The sequence below is a fragment of the Kwoniella europaea genome, chromosome 1 (assembly GCF_036810445.1).
Source record: "Kwoniella europaea PYCC6329 chromosome 1, complete sequence".
NCBI lineage: Eukaryota > Fungi > Basidiomycota > Tremellomycetes > Tremellales > Cryptococcaceae > Kwoniella > Kwoniella europaea.
Genome location: NC_089487.1, coordinates 13,484,629 through 13,507,509, shown reverse-complemented (window position 1 = coordinate 13,507,509; position 22,881 = coordinate 13,484,629). Strand labels below are relative to the sequence as shown.

General features: G+C 48.4%; 9 protein-coding genes across 9 annotated transcripts; 4 read left to right on the top strand and 5 right to left on the bottom strand.

The window, feature by feature from the left end:
- Positions 1 to 85: 85 nt before the first annotated feature.
- On the top strand, positions 86 to 428 carry V865_005145 (uncharacterized protein; the record flags this gene model as incomplete). The annotated part of the gene is made up of 2 exons (XM_066228918.1): positions 86 to 202; positions 255 to 428. The coding sequence occupies 2 exons, from the start codon at positions 86 to 88 to the stop codon at positions 426 to 428; spliced, it is 291 nt and encodes a 96-aa protein (XP_066085015.1).
- A 51-nt stretch (positions 429 to 479) lies between these two features.
- On the bottom strand, positions 480 to 4,615 carry V865_005144 (uncharacterized protein; the record flags this gene model as incomplete). Its single annotated transcript, XM_066228917.1, has 5 exons — positions 480 to 992; positions 1,054 to 2,165; positions 2,221 to 3,642; positions 3,698 to 3,991; positions 4,036 to 4,615. The coding sequence occupies 5 exons, from the start codon at positions 4,613 to 4,615 to the stop codon at positions 480 to 482; spliced, it is 3,921 nt and encodes a 1,306-aa protein (XP_066085014.1).
- Positions 4,616 to 7,755: 3,140 nt separating this feature from the next.
- On the bottom strand, positions 7,756 to 9,659 carry V865_005143 (uncharacterized protein; the record flags this gene model as incomplete). The annotated part of the gene is made up of 7 exons (XM_066228916.1): positions 7,756 to 7,822; positions 7,876 to 8,218; positions 8,273 to 8,417; positions 8,474 to 8,722; positions 8,774 to 8,928; positions 8,971 to 9,307; positions 9,372 to 9,659. 7 exons carry the CDS (start codon positions 9,657 to 9,659, stop codon positions 7,756 to 7,758), a joined length of 1,584 nt encoding a protein of 527 aa, XP_066085013.1.
- Positions 9,660 to 10,449: 790 nt separating this feature from the next.
- On the bottom strand, positions 10,450 to 11,586 carry V865_005142 (uncharacterized protein; the record flags this gene model as incomplete). Its single annotated transcript, XM_066228915.1, has 5 exons — positions 10,450 to 10,642; positions 10,697 to 10,762; positions 10,805 to 11,195; positions 11,243 to 11,292; positions 11,357 to 11,586. 5 exons carry the CDS (start codon positions 11,584 to 11,586, stop codon positions 10,450 to 10,452), a joined length of 930 nt encoding a protein of 309 aa, XP_066085012.1.
- A 373-nt stretch (positions 11,587 to 11,959) lies between these two features.
- Positions 11,960 to 14,682, top strand: V865_005141 (uncharacterized protein; the record flags this gene model as incomplete). The annotated part of the gene is made up of 8 exons (XM_066228914.1): positions 11,960 to 12,000; positions 12,062 to 12,232; positions 12,276 to 12,914; positions 12,984 to 13,236; positions 13,286 to 13,482; positions 13,537 to 13,678; positions 13,730 to 14,211; positions 14,265 to 14,682. 8 exons carry the CDS (start codon positions 11,960 to 11,962, stop codon positions 14,680 to 14,682), a joined length of 2,343 nt encoding a protein of 780 aa, XP_066085011.1.
- A 343-nt stretch (positions 14,683 to 15,025) lies between these two features.
- On the top strand, positions 15,026 to 17,230 carry V865_005140 (uncharacterized protein; the record flags this gene model as incomplete). Its single annotated transcript, XM_066228913.1, has 10 exons — positions 15,026 to 15,277; positions 15,355 to 15,570; positions 15,628 to 15,729; positions 15,796 to 15,909; positions 15,967 to 16,248; positions 16,314 to 16,392; positions 16,441 to 16,495; positions 16,551 to 16,765; positions 16,827 to 17,050; positions 17,111 to 17,230. 10 exons carry the CDS (start codon positions 15,026 to 15,028, stop codon positions 17,228 to 17,230), a joined length of 1,659 nt encoding a protein of 552 aa, XP_066085010.1.
- A 657-nt stretch (positions 17,231 to 17,887) lies between these two features.
- V865_005139 (uncharacterized protein) lies at positions 17,888 to 19,706 on the top strand (the record flags this gene model as incomplete). The annotated part of the gene is made up of 6 exons (XM_066228912.1): positions 17,888 to 18,219; positions 18,275 to 18,356; positions 18,446 to 18,661; positions 18,716 to 18,744; positions 18,795 to 19,075; positions 19,138 to 19,706. 6 exons carry the CDS (start codon positions 17,888 to 17,890, stop codon positions 19,704 to 19,706), a joined length of 1,509 nt encoding a protein of 502 aa, XP_066085009.1.
- Positions 19,707 to 20,114: 408 nt separating this feature from the next.
- V865_005138 (uncharacterized protein) lies at positions 20,115 to 20,985 on the bottom strand (the record flags this gene model as incomplete). Its single annotated transcript, XM_066228911.1, has 6 exons — positions 20,115 to 20,169; positions 20,222 to 20,301; positions 20,366 to 20,578; positions 20,633 to 20,772; positions 20,825 to 20,904; positions 20,960 to 20,985. 6 exons carry the CDS (start codon positions 20,983 to 20,985, stop codon positions 20,115 to 20,117), a joined length of 594 nt encoding a protein of 197 aa, XP_066085008.1.
- Positions 20,986 to 21,432: 447 nt separating this feature from the next.
- V865_005137 (uncharacterized protein) lies at positions 21,433 to 22,455 on the bottom strand (the record flags this gene model as incomplete). The annotated part of the gene is made up of 1 exon (XM_066228910.1): positions 21,433 to 22,455. One exon carries the CDS (start codon positions 22,453 to 22,455, stop codon positions 21,433 to 21,435), a length of 1,023 nt encoding a protein of 340 aa, XP_066085007.1.
- Between the last annotated feature and the right edge of the window lie 426 nt (positions 22,456 to 22,881).

The window sequence follows — 22,881 nt, the reverse complement described above, 5'->3', positions numbered from 1 at the left end:
TGATAGCGGTACATATGCGCGTTTCCGCATGACACGGCTTTTCTGCGAATTTCGGTGAGTGATTGGAAATGCAGTCTCAGTGCTGATGGGTAGACCCGAAACCCCCTTGGAGAGGGCATTAGTGTATCCAGTCATCGGAACTCTATCTGGTGCTTGGTGTGGTGCGATACCTATCCCTCTGGATTGGGACAGACCTTGGCAGGTAAGCTATTCACCATCTGAGTCGGGCAGCGTGCTCATCGAATCATCACCAGAGCTACCCCCTCACACCTACCGTCGGATCGATTCTCGGCTTCATCGTCGGAGGTTTCGTCTCATGGCTTCATTCTGCGTTGATAGATACTGCAGATGAGGTATTGCAAACAAAGAAGCAGGCGGGAGATATGTCTAGTGAAAAGAAAAAGAAGAAGCGTACAAAGCGCACATGAAAATGCATCTCATATGATATATGACATATCTAGGCTTCAATTAGACAATACTTACTTGATCAACCTTAACCAGATTGTTCCCATCATGCTCTTCTCTCTGACCAACTCCCAAGGTCCCATGTCTGGTCGCGATCCATTGAGACCCACCAATCGAGCTTCGATATCCTGTTTCCCTTCAGCTGTGCCTTCCGCCTCCAATGACACCATGCCATGCCATTCAGGTGCAACGGGATCCGCCTGATGAACCTCAAACCCAGCTACATGCAAATACCTCTTTGCACTTAACCTAGCTCCGGAAGCCACAGTCACATCTCGACGATCGTATGCCAGACGGATGGATTTCATCGCTCTTTCAGCAAAAGGCGCGAGATTCAGGAATATGACTTGAGGTGTAGGTAGAAAAGGATAGTAGTACGAAGGAGCGATATCGAACCCGTTAACGTATGACGGCAAGTTGCCATTCGGAGAAAAGGTATAATCAAGCGGAACGAGCAAGTGCCGAACGAACGGCACATACACCAAAACATGTTCAGTAGTCTTAGGTTGACGTATGGCGGTGTTGACCTAGGTACAGACAGCTACCTGATCAGTTGCGAAATTCAGATGTAAAGTGTCCAAGACTTACGACTATATCACCCAATTTCATTCTCCTCAGGGCACCACACTTTTCCAGCTCCTTGGTGGCAGCAGCAGCCCCCTCAGCCGAAGGCCAACGTTGAATTCGATCTGATAAAGGCACGAATACCCTCAGGATCGGAGCCCGGCCCACAGTGAAGGGTATTGGACGGTCGAAACAAGGTTCTGGCCGGTTGGGAGGTGGTGTACCGAAGTCTCTTCTAGAGAGGAATACGCCGGATATGGGTGAATTTCCACCATTCTCAGAACGACGCCCCGATCGGCCGCCGTCGCTGCTCGCAAAGCTTGATCGAGTTCCACCACCGCCAATAGGAGGAGGCATGGATAGTCCCGCGGGAAAGCCAGGGACGGGCGGAGCATTCCTATCGACTGCGAATGATGGTCGCCCGCTATACACACTCGATACGCGTTGATTGGCGGAGAAAGAGGGTGTGCTTTGTACGGAAAATATTGATCCAGGTCGGCTCGATTCCGAGGATTTGCGAGAACGAGAAGGTTCGCCATGTCGTTTGAAGCCGTATCGTTTTGCTGACGGGTAGCTGACCGGTGGAAGAGCTGCTTTACCCGAGGGCATTGGGGCTGCAGGAGCATTAGGCGATATATCGGCTCGAGGCTCTGCGCTTATACTTGCACTTCGTCGTCGACCAAAGGAAAAAGATGCAGCAGAAGCTATGGAGCCAATAGAGCCACGTCGGCGTACTTTCTGAGTGATGGGAAACGATGTAGGCTCGTCGTCCTGCGGACCCTGAGCAGCAAGAGGCTCGGGCATGACGATTTCCACGAGTCTTTCTTGGCGAGGCATCTTTGTCGCCGGCGCAAGACTTCCAGCATCAGATCCAGCTGCACTACCTAGACGTGAGCGGGGTCTTTGGCTCCCAAAGCTGTTGAAAGAGCTTGAAAAGGGTAAGTTGGGCATATTTGGTGCGGGGTTGACGTAATCGTCCTCGAAAGGTAGTGGTGGTGGATTTGGGAACGCAGTCAAAGGTAGTTGACGCAGGTGAAGTACTATGAGTGTATGTGACAAGCATAGATGTTGAAGTAGGTTGTACCATTGAGATGGGTATGTGCTGTATGTGATCGGATCATGCAATAAGGACTCCACTGCGTCATCGAGTCAGCATGGTCGAGCAATGTCGTGCAAATCATCATTACTCACAGAAACCTTCCCAAACAGTCAAGTTTGGCCAGCTTCTTCCTTTCTCACGATCAACTTGAACTCCCCATTCTTTCATCACCCATCGTCCTATCGCCTCACCGGTGAACCTTTTGCGTATGAGATCGGATGCTCCAGTGAGGGAGAGAAAAGAGTTTATCGACACATGAGACAACAAAGCAGCTTGAATCGGAGCATGAAGTAGCAGAAAGGTCAAAGTTGCTCGAGGTCTTTCTCTTGCGGTTGTTCGAGGGCGAGCTTGAATTTGAGGGCTCGGAGGGATCGTCGGCGAAGCGATATGCGGGACACCAAAGTCATTCCTTACTTCGTTTGTCGAGCTTGTTAATGGAGAGCTGACAGCTCTTTTGGATTGAGCTGACGATAAACGGGGCGGTAGTTGAGAAGTTGCAAGAGGTGCTTGGCCATCGGGAGATACAGGAGAGGGCGTGTCGCGACTCCATTGACTGATAGGATCTGAGCTTTTGTTTGGGGTCGTACGAGGATCGATTAATGGTGGAAGTGTAGGAGAGCGTGGAAAGTCAAAGTTGAGTGGTCGCACTGAAGACCTTTTGTCTTTGTTGACCAAAGTCGATGAGCTAGGCGTGGCTAGATGTCGTTGTCCTTTCTCGGTACTGGTCTCTCGCTTGGGGCTCTGTTTTGGGGACGTCTGTTGAAGCTTAGAGCTGCTTGCGATAACGACAACATTAGCTTTTGGAGAGTTCCTAGAATTGGGAATTGGTGGGGTCGGCAGAGGCCGTGTCGCTCGTGATTTTGGGGGAGTAGCAGTTACTGAAGGATTTACGGTTATCTCTCGAGGAGTTTCGGCAGAACGATGATTGCTAATGGTTGCAGCTATAGCTTTGGCATATGCTCCAGCCTCTGAAAGCTGCTCCTGAGCCTTTGTGTTGGAGTTTGGTGGTAGTGGTGAAATGGTCTTGTCCATCGTTGTAGGTGATTCCAAAGTGATAGCAGTATTATCCTGCTTGCTTGAGTTTCCCTGCCTCGCACTTGACCCACTGTTCTTCTCGACCTTGGGCATTGGCGTTCGGCGACTGGATGAGGCTGAACGTCGCGCACTAACCATCGGCTTCATTTCCGACTGCTTGTCGTGAGCGTAGACTGATGCTTGAGCACCAGCGGGAAGATTATCAGAATTCGGGATGTCTGCATCGTCGAACCGACTGAAGCGTGCTGTATCATGTCGCTTTGGCGTAGACCGAGTTGTGCCATTCTGGTGAGTGGCATTGGGTGCCATAAGGGTCGTCTCGCTCCCATGCACAGGTAATTGTGGTTTCGAAGACGGAATGGCGGTGACGTGGTCAGCCTGTACGTGATGCGGCGTATGAGGTGACGATGAGTGGCCTTGTCGATGATGCCTTGTAGATTGTGAGTGAAGTTGTTCGGTTGATTCGCCGTGCAGATTGACTACCATAACAATCAAAGATTCAGTACACACCCCCATAGCCTATAAACGACTCACCTGAATGGTTTGAAGGAAGCTGTTTCGATGTGCTCGCAACATCATCATGTCTCTGTCCCCCTTGACTAGCTGCCGAGACGACTGGGGGATTGATAGGATCATATGGCGATGTCGCGCTCATTCGACGAGGAGTAGAGGTAGGAGGTGACGCAAGAGCTGGGTGTATTGGATATCTACTTCTTGGCGTTGCTGCCGGTGGAGACTGGGAATCAGCTGCCAGCGGACTTGTGAAAGCTGAAGCGATAGGTGTCGGATTAGGTTTATTTGGTCTTGCTTGAGATTGGGAATTTGGAGCTGTTCGCAATATTTAGCCTTGTAACATATACAGTTCAACTCACTTTGATCCGCTGGTGTCCTCCTCCTCTGATCCATGTTACTATTTAAATCATCCCTACGACCCAACACACTAGGGGCTGCCCCAGCCGGAAGGGATTCGTATGATGGTCCAGCAACGATATCCTGCCTGTAAGAGGGTCCTGGCCCAGACACCGATCTTCCATAGCCTTTTGGTCCTACTCGTACACCACTGTCATTTGTTGATGGCTGCACCGTTGGCTTATTCTGGGAAGTGGACATGGACATGCGTCGAAAGAATCCAGGTTTCTTAGGTTGAGACTGTAGACCAGTGGCCATGTTGGTCATTGCGGTTATTGCGACAGCTTCATGAACAGATTTGTTGGTCTTTTTCAACGGAATGTGGTGGTAGCCTTCGTGAGCGGGTGCCAGGACAGAGACCGTTTTCAGGATCTCTAAAGATTGCGAACGTCGGTTGTAAGACGATGGAGGAGGATTATTGCGGGTCAGTGTAGATGATCTGGAAAAGTCGGATACGATCGAGGCAGGTCGTCGCCAAGAGTCGCTGTCGCTAAGAGGGGGAGGGAGACAGGTGAGAGGAAGAGGTGGAGAGTGGGTTGTCATTGGAATAACAACAGATACAGCGAGGGATCGAGATAGTTAAAACACAACATGAAAATAGCGTTAGCTGTTGTGTTACATGATGACACTTTGGCGTTATGATATGCGGTACATAACTCACATGTGATGTAGCCTTGCTTTCAAAGTACGAGAACCCTTGCCGTTCCGCCCAAGCGTTGTGTGTGTAACTGGTTATTGTCGATGAAACGAAACAGGGTGGATCGATTGGATGTCAGTGTTGCCAGATCCAGACCACACTGATCTGAGCTAATTTATCAATCTGCTGTGCCCCGACTCACACACGATGACGCTACTGTGATGGCTATGGTGGTAGAATGTGAGGTTAAGGATGAGGATGAGTTGAGAGGTTGATGTGAAAAGTGGATTGTTATTGATTGATCAAATGATGATGATTGACTATTTGATTAATGCGGGACCGGGCGCTTCATCGTATCCTGAACCATTAATTTATATGGTTACTCCATTTCATCCCATAATTCAATCTTGACCCTCTCATTCACCTCTACCACCAATCACTGTCACCAGTATCACGGTGCAGGCCCATCAATTGTTCAGCGTCAACTTGCAGTCACCATCATCAACGACCATGCGGTGATGTCCTACGTTCGTCAGATCACTGCTTGACAATCGGTCCGTCTTTCGTCACTCCCCATGCCAATCCGTGTTGACTCAGTGCATGTCTTTACGACTTATGAGAACCATGAGATATATCCCGCTTCTGCTCGTTCAGATGCGCATCCTGATTGCGTTCAGGAGACACCTTCCGACTGCAGACCTTTCGGTGGTTTGAAAGCCAAGTTAGCGTGTGCAGCTTCACTGCTTCCCTTGGTAAGGTGTGTTAGTCAAATCCGATTCCCTTCCCTTGAACAAAATAACCATACTCTTTACACCAAACAATTCCCTCACGTCAAGTTTGACACCACTAGAGTTCCAACCTGCAAATATTCCTTATACCGGACAAACACAGCAGATCTTCCATGATGATGGGCACGGTGACCTTCGGGGACAGGATGATAGAACAAAGTCCCTCATGTCCAGTGTGATCTCGATGCTCAAAAAGGCTTCTAATTGCAGGTACGACTGATCAAAACTTCAACGAGGCCTTGTCTCGCCTACAGTCGGAGACAAAGGGAATGGCAGGTCTTTCCCTCGGTGTCATCGGTGCTCTTTGTAGTTCGGCCTTCCCAAGCGTGCTGCATGTCATGCAGGCAATGCACCAGGATTATACTGACTATCCGACACACTGACAGTCTAAAGAACTTGTGCTTGCCATGCAACCTCGGCTTGGAAGGTCATTCAAGTAAATAAGGACTATCTGGAGTAAGGGTATTTCTTCCTCAGCCGGACGAAAACTTCCCAGATTGACCTTATTGGGAAGAATTGTCAATGTACGGAGATGCAACAAATAGACTGCATCTGGCAAGACAATGGCAACCTATTCAGCTAATTCTGATTCATTAATCTAATCATACGCTAGAATATCCAGGCTCTACCTATAAGCAACTACACTTTTAGCCTTAGTTCCGCACACAAGACCTCGAACAGCAATTCCAATTTTGTATAACGATTCGATTGTTCACTTCATGTATCGGAATCCAGGAGCATCATCTGCGTATGTAGCGCTATCGGGCCTGAAGTCAATGGCAGGTGGTCCACCTTCTCTTTCATCTGGCTTTCTGTTCTCTCTCCAGATCATGAACTGGTAAAAACCGGTCAAGCCAGCACCTGCACAGGATAAAGCTAAGATGACAGCTCGGTGAATCAGTATAAGGGAAAAGATACCTTGGCCACCGCTTGGACCGCCCGAATCGTAGCGTCTTGTGGTTGGGATGTGAGTGATTAGTCCGGAAGGAGTGAGCTGAGATTCTACATCTTACAGTACGTGATAGTAGATTGTGAACATGGGAATCACGCTGACGGAGACATGCATGATTGTGTGAACGCGATTGCCGCAGAAGAAGTCTCGCCGATTGTGAGAAACAGGGCACAAGATTCGGGTTTGATCAAGCGAGCTTTGGACACTGGCGCTCAGTAAGTCGCCATTATAGGTCTGGCTCATGCAACTGACAGGTCCCCTAGTGGCCTCATGATACCCATGATCCATACGTCTGAACAAGCAACCCAGATAGTCAAATAGTCCAAGTTCCCACCAATGGGTGTACGAGGTCAAGGCTCATCTTTTTGCGCCATGGCTTCTGGTATATCTACCAGCGAATACGTCAAAGTCGCCAACAGCACCATTCTTACCCTGGTCCAAATCGAAACACCCGAGGCAATTGCTAATGTGGATGCAAGGGGTCAACGATCTTGTAGTCTCATCCAAAGGCGAGATCTGTGAGTGGAGTGGAAGTATGTCCCCATGTAAACAATGAACCCCCTTGCAGACTTCACCGATCAAGGACAAACAGGAATGACAGATCAAACAGGAAAGGTATATCGTCTGCATCCTGATGGCAAGCTGGATTGCCTCATCGAGAATGGTGCCAGTCCTAATGGACTTGTACTTACACATGATGAGAAAGTGAGTGCGTGCCCGCCGCTTAATGAGAACTGATGATGTTCGCTCAGTTCCTATACGTTGCGATGACGAGAGAAAACAGTGTTTGGTGATGTCCTCTTCACAAGGATGGAGGGACTTCTGAAGTCTCCAAGTTCTGTAAGTGTGGCTCAACTAGTTTTCTGTCATATGAATGTTGACCCTCGACCAGTCCAATCATTCGGCATTGCAGGCCCAGATGGTCTGATTGTTGACACTGAAGGCAACTTGTTCATCTGTCACCCATCTTTGATATCGATATTTGTGGTCAGTAAACATGGGCTGCCTGTAGCACGAATCATACCGCCGGAAGGTCACGGAACCAGCGTAACAAACTGTGTATTTGGAAGCACACCGTCAGATCGGAAGAGGCTCTACTTCACAGATTCCACGGCTGGACGAATCTGCTATGTTGACTGGAAGCACGCGGGAGTGACTCCGGTGAGAGCGACTAGAGCTTACGGGAATAGTCGATCATATTCTATTGAACCCACCACAGAGGGTCCGCTTGTAGTTTGCGAAAATGCATGATGTACAGATCATAGAGATGAGGATACCGCATCGGCAGAGCAATTCGACAGATGCGCTATCTCCCGACCAAACGGTATTCTAAATACCGCAATGGAGGGTACACAATAGCAGTAACACCAGCACTTCAAACCCAAAATCAGCCATGCTGATCATAACGGAAAGATTGTTTACTCACCTCATCTCGAAGCCCAAATCCCCACCGAATTCTCCAAATACCGCACCTAAAGGACCTATGTACCACACCTGGGCCATTCCTACAACCGCAGCGCCTGCACCACAGCAACACGCAAAGATACCAGCCGCACCAATGGGTAATCTTCTCCAATTATCGTACACTGTCAAGTCGTACCCTCTCGCTGGACCAGATGAATCAATGCCTTGCTTGTGGAAGAAGTACCGGAAGATGTAGTGCTCCTCGAAGACCACGACGACGAAAAATGCCACCCAGTAACCGAGTATAGCGAGAAAGTTGGAGAGAATCTCTGAGAAGTGTTCACGTCCAGCAACAGCAGCGACAGCTGGGAGATGGGAATCGTGAGCAGGGGTTTTTAGTGATCTGATTGTACACTCACTGTAGATGACGAAGACAAGGATAGTCCACAATGCTCTTGGGATCTTCTGAAAAGCCGGCAACAAACATTGACAGGATAAGGCGGCGGAGTAAGTGTTGGGGATACAATTGGAGATGATGCTGAAAGCGAAGATGACGAGGATAAACTGAAGGTGGGTCAGCAGTTAAAATAATTACAAAAAAAACCTTCGGGCGGACTCACCTTTCCGCCTCCTCCCCAAGGCTCGAAAACAGCAGCGAGGACTCCACCAGCATCTCCGGTCTCAAACGCTGCAGCATAATCCGGTACGGTCATTAACGCGGCACTCAGAATCTCTACAAATAACAATGGGACCATGAGTCCGAACCAAGTGAGAAGGAAGACCTTCCAAGGTCGTATTGTCGAAGGTAATCTACAATTGAAATCCGCTGCGACAGGTGCCCACCCAGAGGCAGAAGAGAACACGATACCCTGGGAGATTGTCAGTGTTGAAGTATGCATTTGGAAGGCAGACACACTCACCCCAAACGACAGGAAATCACCCGCGTATGACTTTCCTACATCTTGCTCCGCTTGCTGCGCTCCCATATCGAATCCTTTATGACCAGCTAGCCCCCACATACAGCAATAAAAGATGAAAAGGACAATCCAGGCATATCTCTCCCAGTAATGCATTGCTGTGGCCTTGTCAGCGTGCTAAATATACTCTGGTCACCTACCTTCGTATCCCACGAAGCACAGTACCAATGCTAAGAAACCGACGATCACTATAGACGCTTCGAGAGGTAATTTGTCATTCGATACATTGGTCAAAGTTTGGCCGCCCAAGATGATCGCTGTGACGCTGAAACCGAGCTGGGTGAGGATGTTAAGGAATGAAAAGATGGTTGCTCCGACATATCCCACTGAATATCGCGTGATGACCATTGTTCGTAGCCCAGTTTTGGGTCCGAGAGTTGCAATGAAAGCGGTGAAGGCGGCACCCAGAGCAGTGAAAGTGACAATTGCAGCAACGGCGGAATGGAAGGTCAGAGTGTAGTATGCTTGAGCGAGGAGCTACAAGGACTAGTCAGCAATGGTATCATCTGCAGAGCAATCACGACAGGGAGGCATCACTCACACCTATGGGCAGGGTCGATACCACCATATTGACACTCCACCATAAAAGCAACAGTCCGATAGTGTGCTTGCCATCTCTCTCGTCCTCTGGAACCCTTTCTATACCTCTTGCTTCTACACCTCTATTGAAAAGGCCCCCTAACTTGCGGAATATTGGATTTCTATGTGCAAGTTCCTCTTCCCCTAGAGCCACCTCTACATCTGGGCGTTGCGCAATGTAATTGACCTCGTTCGCAGCTGATGCACCCCCATAGTAATCCTTGTTCTCCCACTCGATGTTATTGGACATGTCGGTGAAGCCGCTCGTGAGCTGGTGTCAAGGCCTCGTACTGAACCAGACTACTACACAAGACGGAAGCGTGATCCTTAACTTTCATTTTCATGTAGATATAACATGGTACAGACTTCGATAAGCTAGCAGCTCATCTGAAAGAATTTTCGATAAGCGAACTGGAACCATATGGGTCGTCCAGTGTGGGGCAAAGATTGTAAGTCAATGGGGTCTATAAATAGCCTGTCGATCACAAGATTCTCACCGCGGCGAGTGGGCACTTAGATAAGACCAGTCAAGAGACCCGGTTGAACCGGAGTGCAGGTGTAGAGGTAGATCTCGGCGGGTGAAATGAAGCCATACGAGTAAAAATTCTATCATCACAACAGGGAAAGCACAAGCACCATCTGGCAATCGTAATATCCCAGTCTGAAGATGGAGTGAGTGTACTCGCTAGAAGATGAGACAACGGCACCTTCCGCCTCTGAGGACACATGCATGACTACGATTAGATTGTCATTTGCTTTGATAGCACGAGTTTCCATAGAGAAAGTTATCATGTGATGCCATCAGCACAGCTCGAGAGTTCAAGTACTCATGAGAGTGATCTTCACGAATCTGGGAATTGGAGATTGTCAATTTACCACGCAGTCATCACGAATCAAACGCAGGCTGGTGATTCCGATACACATGCAGACTGGCAGATGGGGTTACTTGCTTCTCAGCTGACATATAACCTGCATTGGGCGTACACGATTGTTTGTCAGAAGGATAAGGCAACGCTCATTGAGGCCTGCATCTCATTTTACTAAACCACAGCCATCAAATCCTCAAAGCTGGTGCCGAAATTCCCGTCAAACTCAATTGCTAGATATTCCTTCTTACCATCCTCGTCGTCATAGAATGTACCTCCTACCCATGTATCGTTGATCGCACCAAGGGCTTCAACTTCTGTCTGTATAGACTTAGGCCAAGGAGGGAGCAGGGGGTTTTTGTACCACCTAAATAGATTGTTTCAGTACACCAGCTCATCCGGTGAAAATGACTTGACGTACCCAGCGGTATAGACAAGCGCAAGCATCACTCTTACTTCATCGGTTTCGTTATGCATACCCGCATGCCTAATACATATCAGCGAATGATGTGTCCGCAAGCCCACTCACCATAATCGCAGATCCCGTAACACCAAGCTTCCCTTTGGCAAAGTAGGCTGGACAGGTGGTCTGACCTGTCTTCTTCTCTCCAAAGAGGTCTTCTTGACATCGCCTGATGTGATGGCCACATAATCGTCCAGAGTCTGCTCCCTATGACTACCGAGCCATATCTCCGTCGACCCGTTCTGGGCATGCGCGTCGATAAGGCAGACATTCATTGCGATAGCGGTGGAGGCGGGAATATGTCGACCTTTGATATCTCTGTGTACGTCTTGTCGTTCAGGAGCATGACCAATTAGGGTGTTGGATCGAACATAGTGAAGTTCTGGTTTTGGCCCGAGTAGCTGAGTGAGCACGGTGGAAGCGGGCTTATTGGCATAGATCTCGGGGAAGAGGTAATCTGGAATATTGCGTTATCAGTTTGGTTAATCGTGGGATCTGACTCACCTTTGACAAGCGGAGGGACCTGAGATATATTACCGCATTCGATGCCTTGGCTTTACATAAGGGATGGATGGATCAGTCTTCGAGTTATTTACCCCTGCATAAACAGTGACTCACTTCCAGTGAACCCCTTTGACTGTCCCAGACATGATACGATCTGTATCCACCATCATTCTTTCGTTGAGTTTGTCTATGATGTCTATTGGGATAGCATTGTCCAGCACGATCACACCGTCGTTGTGGAATGCAGTGACAGCATGGTATAGATTCGAGGGAGATAAATGACCAGTTGTACGCTCTATGTCAGATAATTTGATCACTGCGGGACAATCGATCTTGATTGGCATGTTGGTAGTTCACGAGCTTGATCGATACATGATGAAGTGGACATGTTGCTTGGATGCGCCTTTCTTATGCACAAAGTTGATGTCGATGAATTTGACGATCTATGGCCTGGTCTTCAGTTTGAGGTGACTCGGCGAATAGACCCATAAAGGCCAAATGTTTGGAGGAAGATGACCCTCCACCCATCTGGAAAGCGGCTGTCCAGAATGAAAACGAATCCTGCATGACATCTATCAAAAATCCGATCTACATTGCCTCTTTCGCTCGCTCTCTAGTTTGTACAGGAAATACGATACGAAGGATAGCAAGACGTTGCTCTTGCATCTAGACACCCAATCAGCACTTGACAGACTTACTCTTTGAGAACCCGACACCATGGAAAGTCCTGGTGTAAGACTGTCAAGGGCTTGTCAAGCGTGAGTCACTGTTCCTGCTTCTTGTATGCAACTTTATGCTGAAGTCCTGAGCGGAGTCCAGCTGCCGGATAGTGAGTACTCTCAATCACCCTGAGTACCCCACTGAAGTGCTCCAGGCCAAAGTTCGTTGCAGAGTATCTGAAGTCGAATCGATATGTGTCAGATGTAAGGAAGCAGGTTTAGGTTGCAATCGTGTGCCAACGAGAAGGGGTCGTACGAAGGGCAGCAAGAAGTGAGTTTCCAGGGTTACAGTGCATATACTGATATGCTTCAAGTCGAAAGACCCTCGAGAGGCTGCAAGGCGTGAGACACAATCTCGAGTACTCAATGCCGCAGCGCAGGAAGTCTACAGAAAAAACCCCTACAGCAAACAATTTAGGCACAGACGGTGATAGAGGGAACGACGATCGCTCACTAAGCCCTATGAATCTGATCTGGACTCGTACTCACAGTATCAGTCCATCAACAGCACCAATCCCACTTCCGCAAGAGTCTCATCCCTCATCTAACATCGCCTCTTCATCCCGCCGTCCCGCCCTCGATCAGCTCCAGGAGTCATTTCCGACGTCTCGCTCAGATCAGATAACCCTGCCTACGCACATCTCCAGTCCTAGTGCTATTGAAGGGGATCTACAGAATCCTTTGCTTTGGTTAGCGGAATGTGCTCGACAAGGGTGGGACTCTCAGACTGTTTCAGCACCATTAGGTTTTCCTCCTTCGCGATCGGTATTACCAAGTGAGGACTTGAGATTGTTGAATCAGTGGGGGAACAAGGAGTTGTTCAAAGCGTTACACGATCAGCAGACATTCTTCCAGCATGGTCTATATGGAACGAAACGAGATGTCAGTGAGGGATTAGATCCTGTGCAGAAGGGCCTTATTGTGGAAGAGGAGGTACTGGAGCTGTTTGATAGGTAAGTGGTGGTTGGATGGTGTTCAATTTAGGGACAGCAGAGCAGGGTAACATCGTATCCCTAATTCAGCTATTTCCGATATTGTCATCTGCAAATGCCCATACTCGATACATCCCTCCACACTCCGAGCTATGTCAAACCTCGCTCTGCATACCTCTTCACGGTCATCCTCATGGTCGGCGCTATTGCCTTGGCCACCCTGCCCAACTCATCAGCCAAGCGTTGTCAGACCGCAAATCAGCTGCATACACATGCGGAGAAATTGCAGTCGGTAGTATGTGCAACGGCGGCGAAATCGACGGAGATAGTGCAAGCAGAAATGGTCAGTGTCCATTACAGATGAGATGTACATTGAGCTAATTGCAATTTAGCTCTTCATCGAGTGGGGTCTGCGCAAGAATCGACTAGTTGATGATCAGCGTTGGGCAAGAATGGGATGGGCTAGTCGTCTGACCTCCTCGATCGGTCTTCAGCATGCGGGATCGAGATCAGCCGATGAATTGGAGCGTGATCTATTGGCAAGAAACGATTTCAGGTTGAGGGTATCTCTGATACTCTTTGAAAGCAGGTGTGTGATCTAAACAGCTTTTTCGCTGAGAACCATTTGCTGATTACTCTCTAGATGGGAAGCTATCGCTGATAGAAAAGCGGTCTCTCCTGACATATCCGAGTTATCGGCTGTCGAGGTGGATAGGCTGAAGCGATGCGGACCTTTTGATTCTGAGGCTATTCTTGCCGCGGATCACGCCTTGTACTTGTTCGAGGTGAGTGATTTTAGAGTTGAATAGGCCAAGTCTTACTGACAAACGCGCCAGGTTGACTCGAAGGAGAGGCTCTCTCGTCTCTCTCCACACTCTGCGGTAGGATTCGAAGCCGAGAAAAGCTGGATATCTACATTTCTGAATGTTTGGGAAGATCGTTGGCTATCGCCACATTCCGACTCACTCAAGAGATGGCATTATCGCTATATCTCCCTCCGCTCACGGCTGGTTGGGCTTTTACGCATCTCCAGAGCTCAATCCTCACCTGGCAAATGGACCTCGGAGACACGTCAAGAACTGTTGCGACTAGCCATACAGATGCTTGAAGGGGCGTTATGCCATGAAAGAGCATTGCACATGATCGGAAGGACTTCAGCGCTTGTCTTCGCGTCTACGATCATCCTACAATTGACGGAGCCAGATGCCAGGAGTAGAGATCTCATATTGAGGGTTGCTCTTAGGCTAGCAGGAGACCCCAATCAGGATCTAATGACTTACGAGAAGCATAATGGGTTTCAACTTATCAATATGTTGTGGTACGTTGCTTCCATCTCTCGAGCAATATCTGAGCTGACGGGACTGGCTACAGCCTAAGCTCTATAGCCAGAAGAACGGGATCTCATATATCCAACGCTGGTGAGGTATCGGACATGACAGGGAGTTCATTTGACATGTCTCTTGCTTCCGCCATTCCGCCAAGTACCGAAGAAGCATCCTCAACATCCCAATCAGCCCTCTTCAGTGCAGCGACAGAACCGGCGACGTTCGCTTGGGCAGATGTCGAGCAAATTTTGGGTACAGCCAGAATCGACTTGCCTTACTTTCCCACTTCCGCTTCCTTACACAGTAATTTAGGATCTATCGCTGGTGGACCCCTTAATGTTGACGCAATCTTCAGAACTGATGGATCAGCCGACCAAGGTCACTCGTTTGGCAACCCTACTTTCGAGATGGATACAGCTATGGGCGGATACATGGAGTATGTCAGCTCGGCACTGGGGAATTAGCGGGCTTAGCGGTCCCTAGATATACATCCTACGTAGTCATGATGTATATCTCCTTGATGCATGAAGTTAATAGGAAATGCCATACTAATCTACCCAATACCTGAAAGCCGAATCTGAACCCCGAGGTTTAGCACAAATAAACGGAGAATAAGCTTCGGGGATCAGAGTGTAGATGGAAAAGTAGTAATCGCTACCAAACTATTGGATCTTTCTCTATCTTCTGCTATCTTCGTTTTACATCTGCCAGAGATATATATTTCAAGGTTGATCAGGGCTAGCTCGGAATCATGTACGGCCCATCCTTACACTCCTTTCCACAATCAACAAGCGAAGCTCGCCCATGATGCATGATCAAGTAGCGATCGCTCCACCAGAGGTCGACTTTAAAGGTGATGTCACCAAAGACGATGGAATTAATGTTTTAGTCAACGATCAACCACAAGATGGAACGACAAACAGAATCAATGTCATCGAACACGAAGAATCAGCGTTCGTTGGTATGTCACGGATGCAATCCCTCAAGATATTCTGGCGACCAACCTTATACTGCTACATGTGCGCATTTAGTGTGGTAATGAATGGGTATCAGGACTCGGTGAGTGCGCCGATCTCTCACTGGCTTCCTCGTTCATCTCATCAATTCTTAAGGTAATACACTAATCGATTTGATAGCTTCCTGGAGGCCTTCTTGCCAATCTAGGGTTCATCAAACAATTCGGTACTATTTCCGATGGTGAAGGTGGTGTCGCTTTAGACGCTCAGCACATCTCTGTGTGGAGCGGTGTCGCCTATGTCGCTCAATTCACTGGTTGCCTGCTGGGGGGAGTCATCTCAGATAGATTTGGCAGGAAGACTGGTATGCACGCGCTCACCTTGGGCTATGGTCTGGTATGTGCATCGATCGTCAATCTATGGTGTCGAGCTGACATGGACTTACTCACACAGGGTGTCATCGTCGAAATGGTGGCCAAAAACTGGAAACACTGGCTTGCGGCAAAGCTATTTACAGGTCTCGGAGGGGGTCTGGCCCAGGGAACTATACTTTCTGTAAGTGAGCGTTAATGCTTTGACTTGTCATATCTGTTAGAGCTTTCACTGACCTGAGATACCTAGTATATGAACGAAATCGCTCCAGCACAGATCCGTGGTTACCTACTCTCTACGTATGGTGCTGCTTATGCCGTGGGTCAGCTGTTCATCGCCATCGCTCTTCAGATAGTAGACACCGTGAGTCATTGCTAACCATTCATCCACAAAGCAAATCTGATATCTCGTCACTCATAGACCGATCCTGAAGGCTATCTCAAAGCAGTGTACTCCGAATGGGTGGTCCTAGGTCCCTGGATCATCATGTCATTCCTTCTCCCCGAATCCCCATGGCATTATGCTCGGCAAGGACGAGAAGACCTCACGAAGAAATCTTTAGGCAGGATCTACAAAGGGATCTCTGGATACGACGCCGATCGAGAATATGCTGTCATGGTGATGGAATTGGAGAGGGAGAAAGAGGCCAGGCATACGAATAAGCAGACTTCGTGGAAAGATATCTTGATAGGACCCAATCTTGTGAGTTCCAATCTACTGCTGGGTCTCGGGCATTCTCTCACCTGACAAATCTGACAAATTCGCAGAAACGAACATTCGCTGGAGTCTGTGCTCTCGGCATGCAGAATTGGGTCGGAAGTTCCGTCGTATTCAACTACACCACCTGTAGGTGACTTTGTCCATATCGCTGAACTGCCCTAACATCCAATGTAGACTTCTTCCAACAAGCGGGTATTCCTCAACCCTTCCAAGCCAATGTCATCGTGTTGTGAGTGGTGTCGTGTCATCTGCCATTACTACCTGCCGAGCTGACTCTGTCCCAGCTGCATTCTTATTGGAGCCAACATCGTCTCTTTCTACCTCGTCGAGAGGGCTGGTCGACGGACTCTCATACTCTATGGAGGTGCAGCGTCAGCTGTACTGTGTGTTGTGATCGGAGTAATGGGTGTGATCGAACAGACCACCTCGTCGCAAAGCGCAAGTCTCGCCGTGATATGCATCTGGGTGGTAGTATATGCGCTCTCTTTCGCTGGTACCGGTGAGTGCATTTCTCTCCTGTTCATTTTCACTTGGCAGCAATGATTGACGCAACACATTAGGTTGGCTTCTCGCTGGGGAGATTTCAACCCCTCGACTTCGTGCAAAAACCTCTTCATTCATTGCTGCAACTAATGCCATCGCAGGAACGCTGTACAATACCACCGTTCCCCTGATGCTTGGTACCGATGGAGCAGGTGCGAGAGGCTGGGGACTGAAAACGTTGTTCATGTTTGCTATCCTGTCTGCGGTCGGAACGGTGCTTTGTTACTTCCTTGTACCCGAAGTGAGTGCTTGCGCTGGTGAGGTAGATGGAGGGGTGCTGCTCACCTAATTCCCTTTGCAGACCAAAGGACGAACCTTCAACGAACTTGACGAGATGTACGAAGCTGGAATACCACCAAGGAATATGAAGAAACATATTACAAGAATCGAAGAAGCTGGTCTCAAGGTACACTCTGCTTAAGCAGCTGTACAATCTCATAAGCAGTTTGAGGACCACGGAAAGGTTGCCACCAGCATGGGGTGAAAAGTATGGATCTTGAATCCATACAGCAAGAGGGTAGCCATTTCTGTTCCATCGCTAGATGGTATGGAAGCATGCATTGTATGTGGAAATGCTACGATATATATTGGAGCCATTCTGTCTCCTCAATCATTCAACGACGCAATGTCCACCACAGGAGCACCTTACGTATGGATGATGCATCGGATACATTTCAAGGAAACATTGGAACCATTGGAATGAGTTGTATAGACAGGCACCAAGATAACATCGAGACAACCAGAATGACGAAAGTAGATCTGATGTGTGCCAAACATAGCACTGCTCGTAGTCGGCGGGTGAGGTTTTTTTCTTCGGCCGACGTGCATTAGACTTGACCAACTTTTCATCCACTGCTGCCATCCCTTCTTTTGACCCAGGCATATTCTCAATGCCTCCTCGCAGGAAATCAGATCATCTCTCTTCAACACAAGACACCGCTCATACCCGCCAGATAAGAGGACAAAAGCCAGCTCCGCGTGCGATGCATGTCGCCTAAGACGATCAAGATGTGAATTGATAAATCAGGATGGATGTCACCGATGTCGGGTGTTGGGCACTCGTTGTTCTCTGAGAAGCATGCTCTCGACGAGTCAAGGAGATGATGTGGTCTCATCAGATGTCGGTGTGACCCCTCCTGAGCAAGTCCAGCCAACACTGCTGCAAGTATATCAGCGTGCTGCGAGGATTGAACGTATGGTATCCCAACTACTCCATGAACGATCCTGCCCATCGCGCCCCGGTATTGACGTAGACAAGCCCACTGTACATGAAGCAGCTCAGGATGAGAATTGGTCTGGAGCCGCTTGGCAGATCATGGGAGGACTAGGACAGCTACGAGAGCATACATTGGTGGACCCTGTCAGTGTGGGGCTAATATCTCAGGTGGATATGAAGAATCGGCAGGACGAGTGAGTCATGCACTTTGTAGACCTGTGCGCAAACGTTTGACGCCCGCCTTACCAGTTGCTCGTCTATCCCATCTCATGCGTTCCCACTACGACCCCCGCTCACGGCTTCTCAACACCCTCTTCTGCGATGTGCTATCGTGCGTCTGAGCCCACCACTCGAAATCGTCAACCGGATAGAATCGATGCTCCATCGCAATTTGACATTGCTACCATATCTCCGTCCTAGTCGAGATCTCCTCTGCGCTCTACTCATTATATATCGCATGCAGTCCCTGTCACTGCTCATTCTAACCGAGCATGCGATCCTTACGGCGTCTGTATCAGATTACTAGATATGGCTTTATCTCTTGGTTTAGATGAGAGGATGGAGATCTTTCTGCAGCAAGATCGATCTGATCTGTATCAGAATTGGATAGACCCTTTGCTATGGGATGTCGTCCTTGTGAGTGATTACCACTGTAAAATTGTCATCACCTCCTGATTCTGTTATATCCAGTGGTACAGCTCGTTACACCGGGCCGCAATGTAAGTTCGATTTGCTGTCACTGGGTCTTTCGGCTGAGAATCGAGCGCAGCTACTCCTTCTTCACTTCTCCATCATGCTCCACACGATCACACACCCCTCCGTTGCATACTGTCCTACCTCTAGACCTTGCTCAATCTCTCAAGACATCTCTCCATCACCTCGCATTGGAAGCCAGCCTGCTCGAACTGTTTCGTCCGCTGTCCGCTGCAGTCCGTTCACTCCGCACTGCTGCCTCATATGAGGATCGATATACCACCTCCATAATCAACGCTGCGGACGAGCTCATTTTATCACTCGGTATATGGCGGGATAGACTTCAAGAGACATCTTGTAAGTTTGTTATCAGTACCATCAAAGATTTGCGATGAGTTCTTACAAGCAGCCATTGCTAGTACCTTCGACCGACTATCTGATCGTCCTCTCTCTGCAAATGGAAATGACTATCTACATGAGGACATCCACCGAAGCTGGACCTGCACTACCTACGCCTTTGGGACATGAAAGACGATCGCCTATAATCTCCAGACTAGGCAAGGAATACGTGCGTGCGAATATTGACCATATTCGACATGTTCTAGAACGCGACGTCCCATTGGCAAAGCTTCCATCTTGGAACTTCACGATGTCTTTCTTACCTGATGCTACTCTTGAGTCGATCAAACAGCTTCACGAATCGGACGTATCATTTGATCTGGACTTGCTAGATGACTATCGAAGATATCTCGTGGAATCACATCCAACTGCTTCGAATATCTTACAAGGGATAGCGAAGATGCGAGCGGGTCCTGGTTGGAGGAGTCATGGTCGGGCTGAGGACCCTGATACATCGGCTCAATTCTCATTCGACCCAGAATGGTGGTCCATGTTCGACTGGCTAGCCCCGCTCGATCCTGGTTCTGGTGCAGATCTCTTCCCAGATGGATACTGGGCAATGAATTTTAATGGAAATGCTTCGATATAACAGATCTTCCAATTGTTCATGCGTCTATATAAGGTCTTGATGGTAAATGGAAGTGCTGGAATGCAACATTAATAATCATCTCATCTGAAAAACATTCGCTTGAGCGGTCTTTGGACTGTCCAAGCAGATCGGAGGCCAGACAACCAGGAAAAGCGATACTAGAGCAAGTATTGGGACTGAATCGAGAAGGTAAAACGCAGGTTCGCTCTGAGCAAGCTTGCTATTTGCACTGCGAATTGGGAATCAGCAGAAGGATCAACCGACCAAGCGCATGGCCACACTCACCCGGAGGTATATTCCTATATATGGATTGAATCTGTCGAAAGTAGTTAGGCATAACACAGCGGAGGTGGATTAGCCATGACGAGGACCACTCACAAGCAAACAGACACATGAGATGATGATTAACTAGAACATCCTGTTCGCATCTCGATCTGACCTCCATGGAGGATCTTCTCGTTTCCTGCCTTGAGCTGTCAGCGCGGCTGTGCTCCTCAACATGGTATCACACTGACAACCTATGATGGAATATCCCGCATAAGACGAGATATAGAGCAAAGAACCCCAGCTGTACCCAAAGTGCTGCTGTGGTTAACTGATCCATTGAAATCGTAAGCCACTGGCAATATATCAATACCACAAGCCAACAAGACGCTCACCGTCACTCCCATCGACACCAACTTCCCAAAGGTAATGGTCAGAGCTGTACCAGCCAGCTGAGCTAGGAACAAGGTGATATCTACTAGAACGAAAAGGATGACGATATAGCGGCCTCGGATGACCAGGTGCCGATCTGCGTACAGATATGTCGCCAGCCGAGGTACCAGCCCGTACATCTGCGCTAGGAAAGCACACGCGGATATGAGAATGAACTGTGGTTTACATTAGTGACTTGGCTATGTGAGACATCTTAGGTTTCCACTCACAAGCGTTCCAAACAACCAGGACCAGGCGTTAATATGGTTACGTCTAGTAAATCGACATAGAAAACCCAATGCCATGAAGGTTGCGCCCAAGATCGTTTGTAAGGCGAATTTGGGACGTGGTTTGCCAAAACGGAAATATCCTTTCACAGAACGTTACTCCAAGAGCATCATGCCAATATGGTCCCCACTCACTTGTCCATAGGCCTGCAGCTATACCTCCGAAGATTAGGAAAGCAATGATGGCGGCTATCCCATTGGGATTGTAGATCGCCCTGTTCACGATTTTAGCATTCTCTTGACTGTCAATGATGAATGACTAGTACTCACACTGCACCTGCTGTAGTTGGAGCCATTGTATGTACGCAGTTTGCATGTTGAAGGGCAAAACCAATGCAATGCATAATCCTTTATATATAGTCCAGAGAAAAAGTCACGTCAATACCATTCCGCAGGAGTGATTTTCAATTCCGGCGGGGATATGTGCAGTCGGGTAAATGTTAGCATGTGGGGGGAACAACATCCTCAGTTTCAAATGTCGACAATGGTAGTGACTTGTTAGCATGGCTCATCAAGTGCCCGAACTGCGCTTCATTTATGTATCCACTAAAGCCGATTGATTGTGATGCTGAAGATATATTCGAGCTTTACATTCTCTTTCATTGTTATACTTAAATTCGCCGTTCTTCTGTCCTATAGCCATTCGTCAGATCCAAAGAAATGCAAGTCCAGATAGTTCAAGAGTCCTTGTGTTTGGAGATCGACTTACAATACAGTCCACCTACGTGAAAACCACCTCAATCCTACAGCACTCCAAACCTCAGCTCGGTATAATGCTTGTACACTGCTCCCGGCTTTAAAACGGTGTTAGGGAAATTGGGTTGATTGATAGCATCTGGATGTACTTGCGGTTCTAGCGCTATACCAGATCGAGAATTGATCTTCATATTGTCGTGCCCCGGCTGAGCGAGGTTGAGTGGTTTACCATCGAAAAATTGGATAGCAGGTTGGTCCGTCCATATCTCCATCTTCAGATCTCTCTTAGATGATATCAATTCTACTGCTCTTCTAAGTCTACCAGTGTGATCACGAAGAACAAAGTTATGGTCGTAGTGGAACGAATCTGGGAGTTCAATGGGACGTGATTGTCGGAAATCGAACGGTGTTGCTTCAACCGAAGCTATTTCACCGGTGGGAATAAGCCCATCGTCGACCGGGGTATAGCTATCCGATTCGAAAAGGATTGAATGTGTTCCAGTATTTTCCCCTCTAGTCCCGTTCAAGTTGTAGTAGGCATGAGAGGTGAGATTGACGATGGTGGTTTGATCGGTCGTAGCTGACCAAGTCATTTGTAAAGTCGATTCGTCGGTAATGGTGTATGTAACTTCAGCGATCAATTTCCCGGGGAATCCTTCATCTCCATCCTCCGATTCTAAGCCCAGGGTGACAGAGTTGGAAGTTTGTTTCTTTACTGACCAGGTCTTCAATCCGAACCCTTTGATTCCTCCATGACAGACATGACGGTTGTTTTCGTTCAAAGCGATCTGGTATGGCTTCCCATCTAGAGTGAATTTTCCATGGGCGATACGATTGGCTACTCTCCCAGCGACTGCACCAAAATGCCATTTCTTGTTGGCGAGTTGATCGTCGAAGGATGGGAAACCCAACACGACATGCCGTCTGCCTTCAGGAGCATTAACCTGGAGTGACCGGATTGACGCTCCAAAAGTCACAATGCTAGCTTCCATTCCATCTCCTCCGGAAAGTCTCACTTCGAGCACATCTTGACCCTCGTACTTGTCGATGATGGTGGGTGGGTGCGACATGGTGTGTTGGACTTGGTAGATGATATAGATGAGATGAGTGAAAACCATTGCATCTTGATTGGGGGGATTACGCTTAACCGGCCCGTCCGGATCCATGCATCATTTGAGCGCATGGGTTCACTGATCTCGTAGCCGTAACCTCAATAACCCTGGCATCCATTGCTATTATCCGATTCTTACAACTCTTCAAATTAATCCTAGACAAACGAGAACTCAAAGACATATCAGCCTTCGACGATGGCCTTACGATGGCTCTGCGATCGTTCTTGGGTAGATCACCTACTAGACTAGGCAATCTCTCGAGCGTAGTCCTCTGCCAATCCCAAGTCGACAGTTGTAGGTAACTCACAACACTTTGCAACGGGACCACGCTCCAAATCCACACAGTGACGTTGGCTCGATCCAGTCCTTCACAGACCAATCAAG